At 41.8% G+C, this 24,802-nt stretch overlaps 3 protein-coding genes across 3 annotated transcripts; 2 read left to right on the forward strand and 1 right to left on the reverse strand.

Annotated features, from left to right (window-relative positions):
• Window positions 1-1,652: 1,652 nt before the first annotated feature.
• On the forward strand, window positions 1,653-6,181 carry LOC311132432 (uncharacterized protein; the record flags this gene model as incomplete). The annotated part of the gene is made up of 6 exons (XM_084165724.1): window positions 1,653-1,679; window positions 2,996-3,190; window positions 3,377-3,628; window positions 3,728-4,097; window positions 4,348-4,478; window positions 4,741-6,181. 6 exons carry the CDS (start codon window positions 1,653-1,655, stop codon window positions 4,888-4,890), a joined length of 1,125 nt encoding a protein of 374 aa, XP_084021850.1. The 3' UTR covers window positions 4,891-6,181.
• On the reverse strand, window positions 5,246-9,264 carry ssr2 (signal sequence receptor, beta). Its single transcript, XM_084164850.1, has 6 exons — window positions 9,174-9,264; window positions 8,143-8,300; window positions 7,874-7,972; window positions 7,448-7,556; window positions 6,755-6,832; window positions 5,246-5,967 (listed from the first exon to the last, which is right to left on the reverse strand). Exons 2-6 carry the CDS (start codon window positions 8,298-8,300, stop codon window positions 5,857-5,859), a joined length of 555 nt encoding a protein of 184 aa, XP_084020976.1. The 5' UTR covers window positions 9,174-9,264; the 3' UTR covers window positions 5,246-5,856.
• A 13,478-nt stretch (window positions 9,265-22,742) lies between these two features.
• Window positions 22,743-24,183, forward strand: LOC311132433 (transmembrane protein 65-like; the record flags this gene model as incomplete). The annotated part of the gene is made up of 3 exons (XM_084165725.1): window positions 22,743-22,858; window positions 23,102-23,207; window positions 23,393-24,183. The coding sequence occupies 3 exons, from the start codon at window positions 22,743-22,745 to the stop codon at window positions 23,507-23,509; spliced, it is 339 nt and encodes a 112-aa protein (XP_084021851.1). The 3' UTR covers window positions 23,510-24,183.
• Window positions 24,184-24,802: the final 619 nt, after the last annotated feature.

Below are 24,802 nucleotides of genomic sequence, written 5' to 3' on the forward strand. Positions count from 1 at the left end.
AGGGGTGCCAATAATTGTGGGACACATGATTTCAAGTTTTTTTTTTTCTAAATGTGTGATTTTTTTTTTTACCACCAAAGTAATGTACTTAAATAAAAGGTTGGATTTTTCTCTTTTTTTGCATTTGGATTCTATGTTGTTTAAAAAAAATGAGAATTTTTGGAAGTCCTCGACCACATCTTAAACAGGGGTGCCAATAACAGTGGAGAGCACTGTAGATGGGAGGTGTTGAATGGAGCTGAAAGATGGGACTAATAACAACAACTAATAACAACAAGATAACTAGTGTAAGACATGCTGTGTCCATAATAAGTATATAGGTTATATATTGTGAGCTTTTGTGAAAGAGCACAGTTAGAAAGATATGGCATATAGAAGCATACCAGATGGACATCATGAAAATAATCAGAGGAAGTTCAGGAGTAAAAACAAACACAATATAATTAGTGACTGTGTCCATAAAATGTATATAGTATGTATAAGCATGAAGTAGAGGCCTAAGCGTTGTTGTTCACTAGTTTACTTCAATTAGGGAGGGGATGGTGGGGTTGGAAAGTAATAAAGGGAAATGTATATATTTTTAAAGGATATATATATATATATGTGTGTATGTATGTGTATGTGTATATATATATACAGTGGGGAGAACAAGTATTTGATACACTGCCGATTTTGCAGGTTTTCCTACTTACAAAGCATGTAGAGGTCTGTAATTTTTATCATAGGTACACTTCAACTGTGAGAGACGGAATCTAAAACAAAAATCCAGAAAATCCCATTGTATGATTTTTAAGTAATTCATTTGCATTTTATTGCATGACATAAGTATTTGATCACCTACCAACCAGTAAGAATTCCGGCTCTCACAGACCTGTTAGTTTTTCTTTAAGAAGCCCTCCTGTTCTCCACTCATTACCTATATTAACTGCACCTGTTTGAACTCGTTACCTGTATAAAAGACACCTGTCCACACACTCAATCAAACAGACTCCAACCTCTCCACAATGGCCAAGACCAGAGAGCTGTGTAAGGACATCAGGGATAAAATTGTAGACCTGCACAAGGCTGGGATGGGCTACAGGACAATAGGCAAGCAGCTTGGTGAGAAGGCAACAACTGTTGGTGCAATTATTAGAAAATGGAAGAAGTTCAAGATGACGGTCAATCACCCTCAGTCAGGGGCTCCATGCAAGATCTCACCTCGTGGGGCATCAATGATCATGAGGAAGGTGAGGGATCAGCCCAGAAATACACGGCAGGACCTGGTCAATGACCTGAAGAGAGCTGGGACCACAGTCTCAAAGAAAACCATTAGTAACACACTACGCCGTCATGGATTAAAATCCTGCAGCGCACGCAAGGTCCCCCTGCTCAAGCCAGCGCATGTCCAGGCCCGTCTGAAGTTTGCCAATGACCATCAGGATGATCCACAGGAGGAATGGGAGAAGGTCATGTGGTCTGATGAGACAAAAATATAGCTTTTTGGTCTAAACTCCACTCGCCGTGTTTGGAGGAAGAAGAAGGATGAGTACAACCCCAAGAACACCATCCCAACCGTGAAGCATGGAGGTGGAAACATCATTCTTTGGGGATGCTTTTCTGCAAAGGGGACAGGACGACTGCACCTTATTGAGGGGAGGATGGATGGGGCCATGTATCGCGAGATCTTGGCCCCATCAGTAAGATCAGCCTTCCCTCAGTAAGAGCATTGAAAATGGGTCGTGGCTGGGTCTTCCAGCATGACAACGACCCGAAACACACAGCCAGGGCAACTAAGGAGTGGCTCCGTAAGAAGCATCTCAAGGTCCTGGAGTGGCCTAGCCAGTCTCCAGACCTGAACCCAATAGAAAATCTTTGGAGGGAGCTGAAAGTCCGTATTGCCCAGCGACAGCCCCGAAACCTGAAGGATCTGGAGAAGGTCTGTATGGAGGAGTGGGACAAAATCCCTGCTGCAGTGTGTGCAAACCTGGTCAAGACCTACAGGAAACATATGATCTCTGTAATTGCAAACAAAGGTTTCTGTACCAAATATTAAGTTCTGCTTTTCTGATGTATCAAATACTTATGTCATGCAATAAAATGCAAATTAATTACTTAAAAATCATACAATGTGATTTTCTGGATTTTTGTTTTAGATTCCGTCTCTCACAGTTGAAGTGTACCTATGATAAAAATTACAGACCTCTACATGCTTTGTAAGTAGGAAAACCTGCAAAATCGGCAGTGTATCAAATACTTGTTCTCCCCACTGTATATATATATGTGTATATATGCGAGAAGAAAAAAAAAACATATGGGGGATTGGAAGTGATGCAGACAATTACATTGATGGAAGTTACAATCTATCTGCAATATTATAGCTGATCTTCCCCCTAACAAAAAAAGAAAAATATATATATTCAAACACATTCACACGGGGGGGGGGGGGGGGGGGGGGGGGGGGGCAGCCTTATGCTGCAGAAGGCTTCATCGGACTGCAAATACAGGACTATTAAAGGCCCAGTGCACTACTTTTGTGATCAAAAATGTTATTTTTATTATTTATTTATTTGTTAATTCTGGGGGTGCTGCAGCACCCTGAGCACCCCTACATCCTGCGGCTATGTATGTAAAAAGAGAAAATAGTTCAGAGAGACTACTCCGCAATGGAACCACTTTATAGTTATTCAGCACCAGAGGGGACTGAATAATGCGTGACACACACGAGTCAAAGCAAAGACACATAATTGTACACACATACGTGCTGTGTTTGTACAGCTTATTCAGTTTGTTAAAGCTGAATTGTTCTCACTTTTCTTTCTGTCTCTGTGTGTGTGTGTGTGTGTTGACTGTTTGGATAGGGAGGCAGAGGAGCTTCTTAAGGACAAGCAGCAGGGCTGTTTTCTGCTCAGGCTCAGCGAGTCAAAGATTGGTTTTGTACTCTCGTACAGGTAAAGTCATGACAGACCACACACACACACCATACACACGCAAACCTAAAGACATTTTTGGATAGACACATCATTTTCCCCCCAGAGGAAAGGATAGATGCCGCCATTTCATCATAGAGGAAGAAGAGGGTGGCAGAGGGGCATGTTACCTCATCGCTGGGGAGGAAAGTCGCCATTGCAGCCTGCAGGAGCTGGTCAGCTACTACACACAGAATCCCGTGGGGCCCTTCAACGAGATTCTCAACACGCCCTGTGACGAGGTGCCGAGTACATATTCCACACCCCATGCCACCTTCATGAACGAAAGGGAAATAATCATTGGCACCATCTAATTAGCCTATAAACATCTAACAAACACATTTTGTGGCAAACTATCCTTTTAGGTAAACTCAACTGCAAGTTTGTTTCTCAATCTTTCTGCCTCTCTTTTCCTCTCTCTCTCTCAGTCCAGTGAAACTTGTGAGGGTACAGTTAAACTGGGGTTGCAGGATAAAGGTGGAGAGACAACGAAAGTGACCGAAAAGGAAGCCACTGTACTGTCATCAACTGCACCCTCGGCTCCTGACACTGTCCAAGTTCAAGAGATATTGGCCAGCTCAGCCCCTACCAACGACGGGACACCAGAGTATGCTGTGGTGAGGAAGGTGCTCAAGAAGTCCTGTTCTCTACCAGAAAGCCAGCTTGTGAAACTGATGGAGGTGAGGAACTATCCTCACTTTAACATTTGTAAGTTATACCCACTCAAAAAGTAAATGCTATTAATGGATTTATGGACTACATTACCAATTTTTTTCCAGGTGACAAATCTGACCCCCCCCCCTCAAGATGTGACAAAACCTGGCGTTAGCTGTGCAGGAGGATGTGGGAGGGGTGATGACGCCACCGACGCACTGTACGCCCGGGTCAACAAGCCACCAAGCATGCTTTCCCAAGCAGACATAACTCCCAAAGTCAATGTGGACAACCCTCCAGGCCAGAAGGGGGCGGCAGCGTCCTCCGTCCCGCTCACGAGCAGTGGCTCCGCAGGGGACACGGGCTACTGGAAGCTGGAGCCCCTGCACACCTACGAGGAAACCCCTCATCTGGTCCAACATGAAGAAGAAGAGGCGAAGGAACACCTAGACTTCTATGCCATGGGGTGCTGGCGGGATGCCGAGAGGAGCGCAGGTGAGCGAGGTGAAAGACAAGACTAGCCACTTGTCTTTCAGGGGTTGTATTGTTATTGGCCTGAGCAAGGCACAGCATGCCTGATTCGACCTAAAATTACCCATTACACACTTTTCCGTATAAGTTTTAGCTGCTCCTTAGTTTTATGTTCTATTTATACAGCCCCATTGAGCACTTGTTTTTCTCCATGCCAAGAATGAACATATATGACTGTATACATGTATTACAATATATCCGCTCTCATTTGCAGATCCCCAGCATCACCTCTACTCAGAGGTGAACCTAAGAAGAACAAGAGAGGCCCCCAGTCACGTTCCCCTTCCAGCCAGGACAGCCCTCAACCGGCCTTTACACCCCCCTCGATCAGACGGAAATGTGCAGGTACTGGAACACCAAACTTATATTGTTATGCATATATTATCTAAACCATTTTGGTAAGAGGTTGTCAACAAAGAAAAAAAATAGGCTAATGGAATTGTAAATAACTGATGTTAATCAGGCTTTGTCAATAATTGATTAAAAATTACATATTGGTAGATTGGCAGGTAGTTTGAAAATGTTAGATAAAATATTTTATATAGAAGTACTTTGATAAGGTTTCAGTTTATAGACGCATCTTTTTTTCTCCAATACATTTTTCTAGAGATGTGGAGATCCTATCTTGTCTTCTTCCTCATCCCGACCTGGGATCTTTCTGCCACCTCGTTCAAAACAACCTTTGACCGATGACCAGGGCAACAGCATCTACGAACAGATACCAGAGAGGCCAACCAGCGCAAAGCCTAACTACTAAAGACCCTATAATACAACTCCTCTTGAAAACCAAAAAAAATGACCACCCTATATCAAACTATAAACCTTAAGCATTCTTCACCCAAGACCCTCTCTCAATTATCATTGTGAACAAAATACTGACAACCCCAATATATTCAGAAGTAAGCCTTACTGTACACTTAAATCAACAGATCAAGGTATATTTTCTATTTAACTAGAGGCTTGAGACCATCCTGAATGTCAAGTCTCTGTGTGACAAAAATGCATCTACAGAAGTTAAGCTTCATTTTGTGCCCCGACCTACCCTTGAAGTGTACACTTGCGCACTACCCCACAAAAAGATTGAAAGAGAAAATGGTAAAAATACAAAAATCTCACTTTATAAAACCCAGCTTGTTTATTTCCCAAACATGACGAAGTTCCAAACCGCCTGGGAATTAAGACTTTTTTCTGTAGAAATTACCGTGGAGGGTTTCAAAACAAATTAATTATAAAATAATACAAAATAAAAAAGGCAGCCGTTCATGTCATTCTTGCATTGCGGCTGTAGTGGGACTTTGTGTGTGTACTGTATGTAATGCATGTGCGTGTATGGAATAGAATAACCAGCAATGAAACCTCTAGCCCATCATCGATCGCTATAGTCCACAAAGCTCATACCTCCGAATCACAAGGAAGCACATCTTCCCAGATCACTCATGTTTTGTTTTACCCCCAATATGGGTAATTATGTTATTAAAAAAAAAAATGTTTTACTGTCACTCCCCTCCCGATCTACTAATACCCTTTTCACACTACTGAGCCGAGCTGTACAGCACTAGTCTGTTTACACATCCAGCATGGTTGCAAAAACTATGCTGTAAAGGACAAAGTGACAAGAAAATATCTGAGCCAGCACAGTTTGTCAGCACAATAGTGTGAAAAGGTACAAGTTATTAAACCCTAACCCCATCCCTAGCTAGTTCCACAGTGGAGAGTATAGCGTTCAGTTCTTCTTGGCCTTGGGTGAGTCGTATTTCCTCTTGCTGGAGAACCACAGGAGCAGGGGGATGCCAATGGAGGGGAGGGTCATTACACCGAAGGCGGCCCAGTCCAGCTGGAGGGAGAGAGAAGGGGGTGAGGGAGGGAGATGTGATGTCACAGCCAATTCAAGGCTTAGGTCAAATTCAGCAAGAAAACATTTTGAAAACGGGGAGGTACTTCTTGAACTTGTCCATTAAAAACAGGACAAAAATGATCGTGCAAAACCCTACTGAAGTGGGGTTCCATTTTATACAAACAGAGTGGAGAATAAAACAAAATTAACCATGGTTGTTTGTAGTCTTTGTTTGGGGTGGCTAGTAACTGGTTGGTAAACAGAGTCCTTGTCAGTTATTTTCAAGTGTGCCAGCGATTGAGGATAGGACAAGCAGACGATAACACACTAGTACCGAAGACATAGCACTGGCTTTGTTCTAACTCCATACATTACAAACATAAGTACTGAGCAACTATATGTATGCCAAGAAATGGAGAGTCTGGTTCTTTCTGAGGAACATACTAAGGCCATGTATTTTTGCAAGGATATTTTAGGCTATGCCTCTGTCCAATATAGTAATCAGAAGCTTTTTGTCAAGAAGGTTCTGCATCTAAGAACAACAAAGGCTGGTTTCCTGGACTCAGATTGACACATTCCTAGAGTAAAAAGCACTTCCAATAAAGGGTCGCCATTGAGCATGCGTTTAAGACTAGGAATAAGCTTAATCTGGGTACAGGAAATCAGCCCAAAGGGCATCAAGTTAAAAACTCTGTCCAAATATGAGGTATATCACCAAGCACTCCTTTAAGAGGTATTTGAGAGAAGTCTACTAGAACACAATGCTTTGAAAGGACAAATGACTTACATAGTGGGGGGAGAAACGCCTGTCAAACTCCCTCTGAGCCAAGATCCCACCCTGTCCGGGGGCACTGGTGTAGCCAACCTGAAGGAAAAAGGTAGAAGGGAGTTTAATTTCCTCAAAAGGTAACAAACATCACTACTCTGCATCAGTCTTTAGTTGAATTAACTAGAGGGAGTTTCCAATTATTAGAAATCCATAACAGGAAGTGTGCAAGTACACAATGCATAAAAACCATTGCCAGGAAATAACACCAGCCTAATAGGCTAGTGGGTGTTAGGCTACATTCTGCACGTTAATGTAGCAGAGAAAAAGTTCCAGGGTGGAGAGAGCAGTAGAGAACGGAGTCTGCATCAGACCGGAGATCAAATACTATATGAAATAATTTCAAATATTTCAGCTCTGCTTGATGGCGCATGCCTGTTGCAATGCAACCAATACAAAAGCACAAAAAGTTCAAACCCTGACCACATGCCAGTGCTTAAGCAAATGCTCAAAGTATCTGAAAGATTTCAAATAGTATTTGAACCCAGGTCAGGGCCTGTATTTATAAAGCATATCAGTGTAGGAGTGCTGATCTAGGATCATCATCTTATTCATTATGATGTAAAAGGGAAAAAAATGATCCTAGATCAGTACTCCTAAAACGCTTAATGAATACAGGCCCTGATCTGCATAGATGATTCTCCTCTCCCTTACCACAACTTGTCCTCCCTCCTGAGCCAGGTAGCTGACGGAGGCAGATGTGAAGTTGAAGTATCCGGCCTTCAGGGGGCGCAGTACCACAGTATGAGAGACATTGCTGGCACTGGGGAGGGTTAAGGTATAAACAATTAGAGTAGGGGTGTTAAACTCATTCCATGAAGGCCTAGTGTCTGCAGGTTTTTCCTTTCAATTAAGCCCTTGACAACCAGGTGTGGAGAGTTCCTTACTAATTAATTCATCAATCAAGTTTAAGGGAGGAGTGAAAACGCGCAGACTGCCATCCGTGGAATGTGTTTGACAACTGAACTTGAGAAACTGCAATAAGACTACAGAGTACAATGTGGGCTTCATTGAAAAAGAATGGTGCTTAGGAGCCGTTGGGCTGAAACATGTTTTAGGATTGTGGCTTTAAAAGGATACGGAGCGATCCTGTCCCATTTCACGTTCAGCATCCCGGAGACGATGCCGAAATCCTCAGGGGGGAAGGAGTCGTCAGACAGCTCGACCTCTAGGGCAGCACTGTGGAGAGTGTATTCAGAATGAGTTAAGGCGGATTGTGAAACCGCACACTTTGGGATAAGGGTACAGAATTGGGACACAAACAAAAAAAAACTGTAGATTCATTTTCAGCACACAGACACTGACATTCAATGGCTTGTCTTAACGCACTCAATGTCGTTTTTCAATACCTGGTTCCAACGTTGTAGATATTGTACTGCAGTGTGAGATCACGGCCCTCAACGGCATAACGGTTCAACAGGGACTTCGATGCCAACAGACGAGCCCCCTCCTCTCCTGTCCCCAGACCCAGCAGAGCCAGCAGAGCAAACACGTATAGGGCCCTCATCTGCAATAGAGTAGGAAGAGTGGTCAATACATACTCTCGTGGCATTACAGTGAAAAAGTAGCGTACGTATTTCAGTTGCTTCAAAGCATCATTGATCCCTGACAAAATGATACACAAGTAGCATATCTAGCTATGTGCCTAACGTTATATTTCTAAATATTGTCAACAAACTCATTCACTTTGTATGATAAGCAAAAACGAAGTGCCAACTAGCTAGCTAAGCGAGGATAAAAGGCCCAATATTTGATCCATTCGTGTCAAAACTAAAAGATTTCAACATAGTATTGGATAATTAAATACAGCTATCTAACGTTAGCTATTGACGTTATATATTATAGGCCAATCTACCACAATATTCTGATTCGAAATACAGCCAACTCACTCAAGAAAGTATACGTGTCCATTGTGTCAACTTTGAACTAGGCGCTATGAGATTTGTCCTGGATAGCTAGCTAGCTACAGCAGTTAGCTGGCTGACGTTCTTGCTAGCTAGATTATCTACAACCTGATGTTAAAATGAAAGATTAGTTAGCTAACTAGCTGCAATTTCAAAAAAGAAATTGTCAACCATTTTGTCAAAAAACGTTAGCCACAGCCTGACAAAATGACCATTACGAGACGCCAGTTAGCAGCTAGATAGCTAACGTTAGCTAACAAACAATCAGCATGCCAAGCTTACGCTTACGTGTACTTGGCTAACTGGGTTGACTACTGGCAGTCAAGAAACTAGCCAACTTGCAAATTGTATGTTTTCAAATAATACGTGAATCTTTGACATGGTATTAAAAAGCGTGAATTCCTCTGTCTGTGTTATATTATAAGAGGGTAAAACACATAAAACTTCACAAACCACAATAGACAAAACAGTCTTACCTTCCTGTCCTTTCCTGTCAAAAATCAGCAAGGAACATCTACACGCATGCTCAATATATTTCAGCCCTCGTTTGGAGTGACGTTAGTGAGAGGCGTGCACAACCCGTTCTGGTCACATATTTACAGTAACATCAACGCCCCTACCGACTCGGCGAGGACTCGTTCCACTGCTCCTTCTTTTTATGTTTTATTATTATTTTTTTTTTATTAACAAACAAATGTCAACAAACAGAAGAGGAATAGTCACATGCTAACAAGCATACACATACACGTTTTACTTTTCCACTGCTCCTTCTTCTTCTTGACAAACTGGACAGACAATTATGACCATGGTGGTCAGAAAAATATATGATACTCTGGTCAATAAAAAGAGGGGGGGAAAAACGTCATTTTTCAACCAGTTTGCGACCTGAATAAGAATTCATTAATTCTTATCAGACAGACTTATTTTTACTGACCAGAATATAAAGTATTTTCTGGCCACAATACTACCAGTTGGTCATAATTGTGACCTCTATCTGACCAACTGGTCATAATTCTGACCACTATATTATGTGATATATTATGTAGCCTACTGGTCATAGTTAAGAGCTCATCATAACCTGGTAATGACCACCTGACTACAGCTTATTACCTATTGTAAAAAGTATTGCAGAGGATAGAGTTGGATATTGAAAACATTGTTCATTACATTTCTTGCCTATGGAGCAGTGAGGGGAACGGCACCTCCGTACCTTCAGGCTCTGATCAGTCCCTACACCCAAACGAGGGCATTGCGTTCATCCACCTCTGGCCTGCTGGCTCCCCTTCCTCTGCGGAAGCATAGTTACCGCTCAGCCCAGTCAAAACTGTTCGCTGCTCTGGCACCCCAGTTGTGGAACAAGCTCCCTCACGACGCCAGGACAGCGGAGTCACTCACCACCTTCCGGAGACATTTGAAACCCCACCTCTTTAAGGAATACCTGGGATAGGATAAAGTAATCCTTCTACCCCCCCACCCCAAAAAAAAAAAAAAAAAAAAAAAGATTTCTTGTAAAGTGTTTAACCCACTGGCTATAGGGTGAATGCACCAATTTGTAAGTCGCTCTGGATAAGAGCGTCTGCTAAATGACGTAAATGTAAAATGTAAATTTCTATTTGTTTCCATAGTGTCACCAATTAAAGTTTAAATCAGCAACATATTATTTTGTGACCAATTCTTTATTAGCTTTTTTTCTAAATTGTTCCTATTGGGCAGGCTACATGCACTAAACACAAATTAATATAATTTAATGCATCACAGAGCCAAAAAGTAACAATACACAGAGAGAAAATAAGAAAAAAATAAAGAAAAAATAAGTGAGCCTCCACCCCATTCCCCCTACCCCACCCATTCAACATGTATCCCTCGATATTCTGTTCCAGTTAAAGGGTTGTTCATATTCACTTACACTACAGGTCAAAAGTTTGGACACACCTACTCATTCAAGGGTTTTTCTTTCTTTTTATAATTTTTTTACACAGTAGAATAATAGTGAAGACATCAAAACTATGAAACAACACATATGGAATCATGCAGTAACCAAAAAAGTGTTAATCAAATTAAAATATATTTTATATTTGAGATTCTTCAAATAGCCACAGCATAGCTGACCTACAGTAAGTTGTAGGTATAGAATAAAGGAGTTGCCTGGTAATGTGTACAGTGCCTTGCAAAAGTATTCATCCCCCTTGGCGTTTTTCCTATTTTGTTGCATTACAACCTGTAATTTAAATTGATTTGAATTTGTATTTCATGTAATGGACATACACAAAATAGTCCAAATTGGTGAAGTGAAATGAAAAAAATAACTTGTTTCAAAAAATTCAAAATAAATAAATAACGGAAAAGTGGTGCGTGCATATATGTTCACCCCCTTTGCTATGAAGCCCCTAAATAAGATCTGGTGCAACCAATTACCTTCAGAAGTCACATATTTAGTTAAATAAAGTCCACCTGTGTGCAATCTAAGTGTCACATGATCTGTCACATGATCTCAGTATATATACACCTGTTCTGAAAGGGCCCAGAGTCTGTAACACCACTAAGCAAGGGGCACCACCAAGCAAGCGGCACCATGAAGACCAAGGAGCTCTCCAAACAGATCAAGGACAAAGTTGTGGAGAAGTACAGATCAGGGTTGGGTTATACATCCATTATTAAAAAATGGAAAGAATATGGCCCACAACAAACCTGCCAAGAGAGGGCCGCCCACCAAAACTCACAGACCAGGCAAGGAGGGCATTAATCAGAGAGGCAACAACGAGACCAATGATAACCCTGAAGGAGCTGCAAAGCTCCACAGCGGAGATTGGAGTATCTGTCCATAGGACCACTTTAAGCCGTACACACCACAGAGCTGGGCTTTATGGAGGAGTGGCCAGAAAAAATCCACTGCTTAAAGAAAACAATAAGCAAACACATTTCGTGTTCGCCAAAAGGCACATGGGAGACTCCCCAAACATATGGAAGAAGGTACTCTGGTCAGATGAGACTAAAATTGAGCTTTTTGGCTATGTCTGGTGCAAACCCAACACCTCTCATCACCCCGAGAACACCACAATGTTTTTCATCTGCAGGGACTGGGAAACTGGTCAGAATTGAAGGAATGATGGATGGCGCTAAATACAGGGAAATTCTTGAGGGAAACCTGTTTCACTCTTCCAGAGATTTGAGACTGGGACGGAGGTTCACCTTCCAGCAGGACAATGACCCTAAGCATACTGCTAAAGCAACACTTGAGTGGTTTAAGGGGAAACATTTAAATGTCTTGGAATGACCTAGTCAAAGCCCAGACCTCAATCCAATTGAGAATCTGTGGTATGACTTAAAGATTGCTGTACACCAGCGGAACCCATCCAACTTGAAGGAGCTGGAGCAGTTTTTCCTTGAAAAATGGGCAAAAATCCCAGTAGCTAGATGTGCCAAGCTTATAGAGACATACCCCAAGAGACTTGCAGCTGTAATTGCTGCAAAAGGTGGCTCTACAAAGTATTGACTTTGGGGGGGGGTGAATAGTTATGCACGTTCAAGTTTTCTGTTTTTTTGTCTTATTTCTTGTTTGTTTCACAATAAAATATATTTTGCATCATCAAAGTGGTAGGCATGTTGTGTAAATCAAATGATACAAACCCCACCAAAATCCATTTTAATTCCAGGTTGTAAGGCAACAAAATAGGAAAAATGCCAAGAGCGGTGAATCCTTTCGCAAGCCACTGTATGTGTCCTTCAAATCTTGGAATGTTCTCAAACTATTACTGTCCATGATATTGGCAAAGATACGGCAGGCAGGCAGCCTAGCGGTTAGAGCTACATTTCTTAAATGTAAATGACACATTTGGACCATTGGAGGGATGCAAAAGGGCGCCCTCAAGATCGCAAGGCATTATTGTGTATTGGAGTATGGGCATGCCATTTTTATTCCCAGTTACATTGTTTTTCAATTTCGCGCCAGATAGAGATTGAAATGTACAGCGACAGAATTTAGAACATGGGCCGTTCTTACAGTATTCTCCCTGTACACCAAGTCAGAACCGTAGGATAAATAAAGGGGGCATATAAGCAGACAATGAAAGCTCTTACAATATTCGATGATGAAATTTCACTAAAACAGGCTATATGAGCACAACCAACTCCGAACAGTAGGCTAAGTTGTGAGGTGGAAAAGGATCAAATTATTAGGGTGAGGCACATTGGCTTCTAACAGCTTACTACACAACATACTCTTAGTATTACTTTCTTAGCTACAGTATACATATCTCCCTGGCATATTACATCATTTATGCAGCAACATTTTTGGACTCACCGTTGTGCTGTGCTCACTTGAATAGGAAGGTGGCACGGCGGTCCTTCTTGTGGATACATTTTGTCATTAAACTTTGTCATTCTGGCATTATCTGGATATATGGTGCTTTCAAGACAACTGGGAACTCTGAATCAAACAAGATCGACTTGGAATTCTGAGTTGGATGACCGTTCAAAACTTATTTTCCCAGTCGGAGCTCGTTTCTTTCTGAGTTCCCAGTTGTCTTGAACTCACTGAAGTCTGAGATTTCCCAGTTTCGAGTTTCCAGATGTTTTGAACAGAGCAGAAGTCATGCTGGATTGACAGCATAGCCAATGTATTCAACTTTTCTGGCCCATGGTGTCATGCGTCAGTGTGTAGCGGTAGGACTGAGTCAGGCGCAGGAAACAGAACTTAGTCAACGACATACTTTACTTGACAAAAGTAAATAAACATATCTTCCACGCAGGGAAGAAAATACCGACTCACATGTCAATGACAACACAACAAAACAACAAACAATCACGCACAACACCATGAGGGAACCAGAGGGTAAAATAGGGAAACAAATTATCATAATTGGAACCAGGTGTGTGCAATATAGACAAAACAAGTAGAACACAGAAACATAGATCGGTGGCAGCTAGTACTCCGGTGACGACGAACGCCGAAGCCTGCCCGAGCAAGGAGGAGGAGCAGCCTCGGCTGAATTCGTGACAGTGTGTGAATGTTTATCCTTTTAAGCTTGGAAACCTAGACTTGGACCACACACCTTCTCCACCGAATAGCAGGTAGGGAAGCAAAATAGTGATTGCTTTGCAAAGCTTGCAGTTAGCCACTGATTCCTTAAAAACCACTCATTGTTGAATTTGCGATTTCCAACTTGTATAATGTTTATGTCCCCCGAGTTTATGGCTTCCGAGTGGCGCAGTTTTCTAAGGCACTGCATCTCAGTGCTTGAGGCGTCACTACAGACCCCCTGGTTCGATTCCAGGCTGTATCACAACCGGCCATGATTGGGAGCCTCTTTGCTTGACATCACAATTGGCCCAGCGTCATCCGGGTTTGGCCGGTGTAGGCCGTCATTGTAAATAAGAATTTGTTCTTAACTGACTTGCCTAGTTAAATAAAGGTAAAATTGCAGACGAGCACCGATACATTTTATCTATAATTTCTCTTCATATGACAAGGATTGAAAAGGATTTGCCAGTAGATTGTCGACATGATTCATGATGATGACTGCTTGTCTAGCTTGCTAGCTAAGATTTTCAAAGTATGATGTTGACATGATCAGTCCAATCAAAGCTACGGTAGATATAATGTGATTTGATGTCATTTTATCTGTGGCCAATGATCTTGAGCCTTCTTGGATGGGAACTTCTAATGTAAATCTATGGCAGCACCCAAGGGGGCTTGAACAGTTCTCAATAACAATTTATTAGAACACGGGGCAGGCAAAGGGCAGGTCGAGGACAGGCAGAGGTTTGTAATCAGGTCTGAGTCAGGCAGGTACAGGACGGCAGGCAGGCTCGGGGTCAGGGCAGGCAAAATGGTCAGAACCGGGAAAACTAGGAAATAAACACTTGGAAAACAGGAAAGCACGCTGGTAAGACCTGACAAGACGAACTGGCAACAGACAAACAGAGAACACAGGTATAAATGCACTGGGGATAATGGGGAAGATGGGCGACACCTGGAGGGGGGTGGAGACAAGCACAAAGACAGGTGAAACAGATCAGGGTGTAACAACCTCCTTATTTAGCTACTGATATTAAAATAAAAGAACTTCACACAATATGTTAATTGCATAAAATCTTTAAGGGAAAATATAATAGTCATGCTTTCAGGGTCAAATTCAGGTGCAATCATTTTTGGCTAATTATTTATGGAAATATATGCAATAAAAAGAGGGTTTTGCAAATCCTGGTGTGTAGTAGGATATAGAAATAAAAGACATAGGCCTATGTGTTATTTGTTAAATTCTGAAAACAAATGTAGTTAGTCATAATAGAACATCAAAATTACATTCAGTGGAACAGAAGAAAATGCCCAGCACAATAGACAGTGCAATTAGATAACACAGACAAAATATTACCATTAGAAGCCAACACACACAGCAAGCTACCAGATATCATTAATGAACAACCATTATTTAATTGTACTGCATTTTTACTGCATTTTTAACGGCAGTGCATTTTAGTAAGGACATACTGTATTATTGTGCATGTTTATCTTACATGCTGGTAGCCTAGAACAAATGTTATGGTAGTGAATGTGCACATTTCAATTGGGTGGACTGCAACTACGAAAAACACTGCCATAGCCTGTAGTAAAAGCAAAAGCATTTATAGCATTGCAGATTCTCTGAATTAGGGACCATCTCTGATAGCTATAGGACCACAAATGTTAGCTTTTAATGACCTAGCAAATTAGATGACTTGAAAGTGAAACATATCACTTTTATTTTATTTTATTATTGGTATTTCATCACCTGCCGAATGAAAACCTCAAATGGCCCTACTCCTGAAAAAGTTAATCGGGCCGGATAAACTGAAGTGGACTTGGCCCGAGTACCATTAGCCGGAGCCCAGAGTAATATGATTCTGCCGAAGTCCATGCCGAGTCCCCAGAGTCTCAAACAGTATAGGCCTGAGCCCAGCATCTTGACCGTGTGCAGTATACCATGATAATCTAACCCACTTTGGTGTGCTCTGCCAGCTGTTGTTTGCCAACTGTGCTAAGCTGAATCATGCAAACCCTGCTGAAAAATAACATTACTTCAATTTTTATAATTGTAATGGTTCTTACAAAAGAAATCTAATAAAATGTTATTCGTCACATGCTTCGTAAACAACAGGTGTAGACTAATAGTGAAATGCTTACTTACGGGCACTTCTCAACAATGCAGAGAAAAAGAAAATAGAGAAATAATAGAAAAGTAAAAACACATTATAATAAAAGTAATAATAAATACACAATGAGTAATCATAACTTGGCTGTATACACAGGGTACCAGTACCGAGTCAAAGTGAAGTGGTACGAGGTAATTGAGGTAGATATGTACATATAACTAGGAATAATACAATTTTTAGGGCCTTCCTTTGACACCACCTGGTATAGAGGTCCTGGATGGCAGGGAGCCCTGATGTACTGGGCCGTACGCACTACCCTCTGTAGCGCCTTAAGGTCGGATGCCAAGCAGTTGCCTTACCAAGTGAGGATGCAGCCAGTCAAGATGCTCTCAGTGTTGCAGCTGTAGAACTTTTTGAGGATCTGATGGCCCATGCCAAATATTTTCAGCCTCCTCAGTGGGAAGAGGCATAGTCGTGCCCACTTCACGTCTGTTTTGGTGTGTGTGGACCATAATACATTCATAGAGATGTGGACACAGAGGAACTTGAAGCGCTCGACCCGCTCCACTACAGCATCATCGAAGTGAATGGGGGCATGCTCGGCCCTATGCTCCTTTGTCTTGCTGACGTTGAGGGAGAGGTTGTTGTACTGGCACCACACTGCCTGGTCTCTGACCTCATGCCTGTAGGCTGTCTCATCGTCGTCGGTGATCAGGCCTACCACCGTCATGTCATCGGCAAACTTAATGATGGTGTTGGAGTCATGCGTGGCCACGCAGTCGTGGGTGAACAGGGAGTATAGGAGGGGAGTAAGCATGCACCCCTGAGGGGCCCCTGTGTTGAGGGTCAGCGTAGCGGATGTGTTGTTTCCTACCTTCACCACCTGGGGGCGTCCCATCAGGAAGTCCAGGATCCAGTTGCAGAGGGAGGTGTTCAGTCCCATGGTCCTTAGCTTAGTGATGAGCTTGGAGGGCACTATTGTGTTGAACGCTGAGCTGCAGTCAGTGAACCGCATTCTCACGTAGGTGTTCCTCTTCTCCAGGTGGGAGAGGGAAGGGGGGGGGTATGTGAATTTGAGTATGTTCAGGGTGTCTGGGATGATGGTGTTGATGTGAGCCATGACCAGCCTTTCAAAGAATTTCATGGCTACAGATGTGAGTGCCACAGGGCGATAGTCATTTAGACAGGTTACCTTGGTGTTCTTGGGCACAGGGACTATGGTAGTCTTCTTGAAACATGTAGGTTTTACAGACTGGGTCAGGGAGAGGTTGAAAATGTCAGTGAAGACACTTGCCAGCTGGTCAGCTCTGAGTACGCGTCCTGGTAATCCGTCTGGCCCTGCGGCCTTGTGAATGTTAGCCTTTTTTTAAAGGTCTTACATCGGCTACGGAGAGTGTGATCACAGATTAGATCTTAGTCCTGTATTGACGCTTTGCCTGTTTGATGGCTTCTGGTTGGGATATGTACATATGGTAACTGTGGGGACGATGTTGTCAATGCACTTACAGTATTAATGAAGCCGATGATTGATGTGGTAAACTCATCAATGTAATCGGATGAGTCCTGGAATATATTCCAGTCGGTGCTCGCGAAACAGTCCTGTAGTTTAACATCCGCTTCATCTGACCACTTCCGTATTGAGCGCGTCACTGGTACTTACTGTTTTAGTTTTTGCTTGTAAGCAGGAATCAGGAGGACAGAGTTATGGTCAGAAGTGCCAAATGGAGGGCGAGGGAGAGCTTTGCATGCGTCTCTGTTTTGGAGTAAAGGTTATCTAGAGTGTTTTCACCTCTAGTTGCACAGGTGACATGCTGATAGAAATAAGTGTAACCCTCTCACCAGGCTAGAATTTGACTCTCACAATATTACCTTATTTAGAATATCTGAACAGCATGGGATATTAGGTGAGAAGGACATCTCCAATAAGAATCCCTATTGTAAACTTGCTAGGGTGAATGACAAATAGGGTATTAACTTCAGATAGAATGATTATAGACTTGGTTATTATTATAAGGATATGCTTTCCCATGCATTAAATGAAACTGAAACAGTAAATGACTCCACCAATACAACAGACATAAGGTTCAAGATCTATATTAATCAAATTTTCAATGTATCACATCAAAATAAATAAAAATAATAAACCCCAATGATTTTTCCACAACCCATGTCCAAATTATTTGCAAGCTTGCTTAAACCCTGGGCGCGCGTTGGAGCTCATAAAAAAATTACGACATACATAAAGTCCCGAAGTCCACCCCACATTTGTAGTTACTCACTACTTGTAGATAATGCCTCAGCAAAATATAGTAGTTCCGTGCAGGTGTCCTCACAAGATCCACAGCGAACACAGCTATCAATGCAGCCAGTACTCGGTAGCAGCAACAGACATCCGTTGGAAACCCGAACTCGTTGATCGTCACAAGCAATTCTCTCCAAGTCTTGCACGATGCTAGGCTAACCTCTAGGATGTCGAATGTCTCCACAATGCGACGGCAGCTTCAGTCTCCACTAGGTCTTTCTTAACGAAATAATAAACACTCTCTTATAGAAATAAAATCAGGATTTCCCTTAAAAAAAACTCTGTAGGTATGGTTTTGTTTTCTCTTTATCGTTTCCTTTGGTCGTTTTTCCTTCACCAACCCCAATAACGTCTCTCCTCTCCCTTCTTTAAACCTTTCCCTCTCTTTTCTTTCCCAGCAAGTTACCTCATTGGTCAAAACTTTAACGAGATACGTGGGAAACTTAAACTTAAAAGTAAACCAACCTATTCACTTGTACATTTTTTTAAAACATTGCTTCAAAAGAAATGCATTAATGACATTACAAATCAGGAGCTATTCGATCACCTTTTAAATCTAATACCAATGAATTATAACAAATAAACTCTATACTTGGTTTTAGCAAGGTATTACATGAGCTAAGACGGATTTCAGTTTCCCTACATTAAAATCACTGGCCACTAGGAGTGCCACCTCTGGATGAGCATTTTCTTGTTTGCTTATGGCCTTATACAGCTCATTGAGTGCGGTCTTAGTGCCAGCATCGGCTTGTGGTGGTAAATAGACAGCTACGATAAATATAGATGAAAACTCTCTTGGTAAAATGTATGGTCTACAGCTTATAATGAGGTATTCCAACTCAGGCAAGCAGAACCTAGAGACTTCCTTAATTGCACACCAGTTGTTGTTAACAAATAGACACACACCACCCCCCTTGAGCTTACCCGAAGCTGCCGTTCTGTCCTGCCGATGCATAGAAAAACCAGCTAGATGTGTATTATCCATGTGCTTGTTCAGCCAAGTTTCAGAGAAACATAGGATATTACAGTTCTTTAGGTCCCGTTGATAGAATAGTCTCAAACGGAGCTTGTCCAGTTTGTTCTCCAGTGATTGTACATTCACCAATAGAACAGAGGGTTTATTTACTCGCCAAAGTAGTTTAATCAGGGTGGCCTGATTATTATTATTATTATTATTATTATTATTATTAACGTCTCTTTCTCTTCCAAGTGTTGGGGATTAGGGCCTGGTCCGGGGTGAGCAATATGTCCTGTGCCGCCGACTCGTTGAAGTAGAACTTTTCATCCAAATCGAGGTTAGTGATCTCTGTTGTCCAGAAGCTCTTTTGTCCAGAAGCTATTTTCAGTCATAGGAACCGGTGGTGGAAACATTAGGTACAAAAAAAGTTAAGATCAGCGCAAAAAAAACACACAAAATAAATTGGTCAGGAGCCCGTAAAATGGCCGATATACATTCCAGCACCATTCCTCCTGAGTCACTGATTGATCACAAGGCAGGTGCTCTGTCCAATCGACAGTACAGCCTCCTCCACAGAGTTCAGACCACATTCACTCATCCCCTCTGTCTCGGGTTTTGCCCGGTTTTTTATTTATTTATTTTATTTCACCTTTATTTAACCAGGTAAACCAGTTGAGAACAAGTTCTCATTTACAACTGCGACCTGGCCAAGATAAAGCAAAGCAGTGCGATAAAAACAACAACACAGAGTTACATATGGGGTAAAACAAAACAAAGTCAAAAATACAACAGAAATACATATATATATATACAGTGTGTGCAAATGTAGCAAGTTATGGAGGTAAGGCAATAAATAGGCTATAGTGCAAAATAATTACAATTAGTATTAACACTGGAATGATAGATGTGCAAGAGATGATGTGCAAATAGAGATACTGGGGTACAAATGAGCAAAATAAATAACAATATAGGGATGAGGTAGTTGGGCGGGCTAATTTCAGATGGGCTGTGTACAGGTGCAGTGATCGGTAAGGTGCTCTGACAACTGATGCTTAAAGTTAGTGAGGGAGATAAGTGTCTCCAGCTTCAAAGATTTTTGCAATTTGTTCCAGTCATTGGCAGCAGAGAACTGGAAGGAATTGCGGCCAAAGGAGGTGTTGGCTTTGGGGATGACCAGTGAGATATACCTGCTGGAGCGCAGACTACGGGTGGGTGTTGCTATGGTGACCAATGAGCTAAGATAAGGCGGGGATTTGCCTAGCAGTGATTTATAGATGGCCTGGAGCCAGTGGGTTTGGCAACGAATATGTAGTGAGGACCAGCCAACAAGAGCGTACAGGTCACAGTGGTGGGTATTATATGGGGCTTTGGAGACAAAACGGATGGCACTGTGATAGACTACATCCAATTTGCTGAGTAGAGTGTTGGAGGCTATTTTGTAAATGACATCGCCGAAGTCAAGGATCGGTAGGATAGTCAGTTTTACGAGGGCATGTTTGGCAGCATGAGTGAAGGAGGCTTTGTTGCGAAATAGGAAACCGATTCTAAATTTAACTTTGGATTGGAGATTCTTAATGTGAGTCTGGAAGGAGAGTTTACAGTCTAACCAGACACCTAGATATTTGTAGTTGTCCACATACTCTAGGTCAGACCCGTCGAGAGTAGTGATTCTAGTCGGGTGGGCGGGTGCAAGCAGCGTTCGGTTGAAGAGCATGCATTTAGTTTTACTAGTGTTTAAGAGCAGTTGGAGGCTACTGAAGGAGGGTTGTATGGCATTGAAGCTCGTTTGGAGGTTTGTTAACACAGTGTCCAATGAAGGGCCAGATGTATACAAAATGGTGTCGTCTGCATAGAGGTGGATCTGAGAGTCACCAGCAGCAAGAGCGACGTCATTGATATACACAGAGAAAAGAGTCGGCCCAAGAATTGAACCCTGTGGCACCCCCATAGAGACTGCCATAGGTCCAGACAACAGGCCCTCCGATTTGACACATTGAACTCTATCTGAGAAGTAGTTGGTGAACCAGGCGAGGCAGTCATTTGAGAAACCAAGGCTATTTAGTCTGCCAATAAGAATGCGGTGGTTGACAGAGTCGAAAGCCTTGGCCAGGTCAATGAAAACGGCTGCACAGTACTGTCTATTATCGATCGCGGTTATAATATCGTTTAGGACCTTGAGCGTGGCTGAAGTGCACCAGTGACCAGCTCGGAAACCGGATTGCATAGCGGAGAAGGTACGGTGGGATTCGAAATGGTCGGTGATCTGTTTGTTGACTTGGCTTTCAAAAACTTTTGAAGGGCAGGATGGATATCCAATGAAGGGCCAGATGTATACAAAATGGTGTAGTCTGCGTAGAGGTGGATCTGAGAGTCACCAGCAGCAAGAGCGACATCATTGATATACACGGAGAAAAGAGTCGTGATAGATTAATTTGTGTATTAAAAATAATGACTAAAAGATTTCACCCCAAATACAGTAGAAATGTGTATACGATATTCGAATTATCATGTAGTGTCAACCCACTAACATTACTAAACATTCAAGGGTAAAGAAGAAGGCGGGAACTGTTTTAAGAAAGCCACCTAAAGGTGGGAGGAGCATAGTGCCTTTGTTTGTCAAGGGGTATAAAAACAGTATGTTTGTGTTTTTGACCAGAGCTCTCCATGAATAAATATACCGATAATTACTTGTGGATTGTGGACCTTGAATCATTGATGATTAAAACCAGAGCTTTACAACCTCTGGTAATGATTCAAGCTTAGGTTGAATTAGAGATAGAAATTCACATGACAAGTCGGCCCAAGAATTGAACCCTGTGGCACCCCCATAGAGACTGCCATAGGTCCAGACAACAGGCCCTCCGATTTCACACATTGAACTCTATCTGAGAAGTAGTTGGTGAACCAGGCGAGGCAGTCATTTGAGAAACCAAGGCTATTTAGTCTGCCAATAAGAATGCGGTGGTTGACAGAGTCGAAAGCCTTGAGCACATCTTATCAGTCCCAAACAACTGCTGTTGCAAGGCTTCTGATTCGTTAGACTGAGATACTTACATACCGCTTATGCTCCCTCAAAATACTTTTTGGTACACCAAAACAAAAACCAATTTTGGGATGCAACACTAGTGTGTGGAACAGAATTCCTGGACCACTCTAGCACCTTGGGGTTCACTTTTGCATTATCAGCACAATCCAAGAAATAATGGTTTAATCAGTGAGTACAAGAACATATAGATGCTTGCCAAATCCAATTCTCAGAGTCAGTGCTGTCTAATGCTGGCTCATATTATTACACATCGATCTACTTGAATGCGCTGTGCTTATATTGGCTTGTCTCATCCATAATTTACTACGTGCTATTAAATAGTGCCACTACACATCCTCACCACAGTGCAATTTATGATTGCTCCTTATCCCAGTGTGTTGCACAAGCAGCATTTTCATGATGCTGTCAGGGTTTATAACAGCCAGATCGAAACAGTTCCATATTGTGGCTGACTGTCGAGAGCTCACTGATGCTAATGAAATGGAGTGATAATAAAATTCAGTACACTGATCTGATTGCAAACTGTAGAGACAGTGGCTCAACTTCTGGGAAAAAAATCATCATGGCACAACATCAGCTCAGCAAGGAGCAGTTATATTGTATTGAAAATGATTGAACTAATTTTGAGAAACGTTTGGTTGAAAGACTGCGTAAATCCCTCTTATTCCTCTTCTGTTACAGCTGCAGCTCTTGGGAACCTGGTTTCAGACCTGGCAGGACTTGGGTAAGAGGACCAATCACTCCTCCATTATGTCTAACATTTAGTCTGTGATAGAACTATCAAAGCCGTGCAAGTACTTCAGGGGTGGGGCATCACAAGTTACTGGGTAGACAGGTATGATTATGAAATGAGTGTGTGAATTTCTTTTCTGTGAAAATTCAAATTTGACCTTGAAATGGAATGGTAATAAAAATGTTTTACATGACTACCATGGCTGGGTTTCTTATAGTGTCCTTCTGTGGGTAGTCTTGCAGGATACGTGGAAGTTCTAGCTTCCAGGCTAGGGATGCAGGTTCCTGACGTGACCCCCAAGCAGGCGGACATGTGGCAGACCAGGGTTAGCTCCCACATGGTGAGTGATTTAGAAATTATTATCTTTATAGGCTGGCCTACTCCTGGACTAAAAATCTTAATCTGGTTATGAGAAACTGGCCCTATCAATTTGAGATATTTAGAGGATACCTGGATTACTAGCTATCCTTGTTCAAAGATTTATGAAAAACTAATAGACATTTATTATTCTCCCGTTGTGTGCAGGGAAAAGGCATTGGAGTCACAATCGGATGCATTCTGGGAATGTTCCCCCTGCTATTCCTAGGGGATGATGATGAGCGCAAGAAAAAAGAAGCACAAACCAACACCACAGACTCTTAACAGCATGTGAACCATCTTTCTGGTTTCGAGTCAATTACAACATGCATCATCAGCATGATTTAAGTTGATCTCTAACTCTGAAAACCTTTCTTCTCTATTTCATAATATATGCCACTTAGCAGACGCTCTTATCCAAAGTAAATTAGTCATGGGTGCATACATTTTACGTACGGGTGGTCCCGGTAATCGAACCCACTATTCTGGCGTTGCAAGCGCCATGCTCTACCAACTGAGCTACCAGATAATCTTCTGAAAATGTATTATGAGCCATTAGGCTTATAAAGTAGTTGCATTTGATGGCAAGGTATTTTCGTAGGATGGATTTCGTTGATGAGTTGAACATTTGTTTGATTAATTTAAACCAATGTATGTGATCGTCATGAGTCATTGCAAGTTACTCATAGACTCATCCCTGTTGGCCCACTGGACTACACTGCAGTCAATCGGTTTACATTTATCATGGAGTCGTTGAAAGCTGAAATGAAAACACAAATCATGGTGTCAGTCTTCAAGTTTCACAATTTTGGCAAAAGATAAAACCAAGGAACACGTGTAAAATTAAATGCCATCGAGGTAGCAGTTTTGTTCTGATTGAAACAACGGGTTGAACTAGCTTGTACATTATAGAATATTTTCAAAGGATACTTCTTTTGTTGAGGAATTTCTGTACAATATATGAAGCGTTTAACTTTATTGATTTTGTTTGTCAACAAGGAAAAAGGGATTACTCTAGCATTTCAAAATCAGGTCACAAATGCTGTTTATAGCACTACCAACCCAGTTTTTCAGATGCATAATTACAAACATACCTGTACTATACGCACACTACATTGAGTAGGCATAATGCCTTGGGTTCCTAGCATGTCAACATCTTAAGTTGGCTATCTATTAGGCTAACTATTGATCCATGTCTCTTAGCCTTCACAATTATTTTAGCAAAGCCAAATCATACCATAGAAGTGCCTCAGTTTATTTTTATCACATCAATTTTTTGACCTTTTTAAAAACAAGCACATAAATACTTTTTCACAAAATAAAATCTAACTTCATGTTTGAAAGCGTCATTTTTAGTCTGTACATGTTTGTTAATCTACTTTATTTTGGAGAAATTAAGGAAACAGTTCATGAAGTGAGCTGAACGCTTAAGCGTAAAACTGCGCACTAACTACTGTATGCGTTCTAAAACAGGTTGGATTTATGTGCACAGAAGAGAAGCAATACAATGTTTCTTAAAATGCAATTAATGCACCTATTATTTCTTAGCCAATATTATGGAGTTTTTGTAGGATAGCT

This window comes from Coregonus lavaretus (genome assembly GCF_964263955.1).
Source record: "Coregonus lavaretus genome assembly, chromosome: 7".
Taxonomy (NCBI): Eukaryota; Metazoa; Chordata; class Actinopteri; order Salmoniformes; family Salmonidae; genus Coregonus; species Coregonus lavaretus.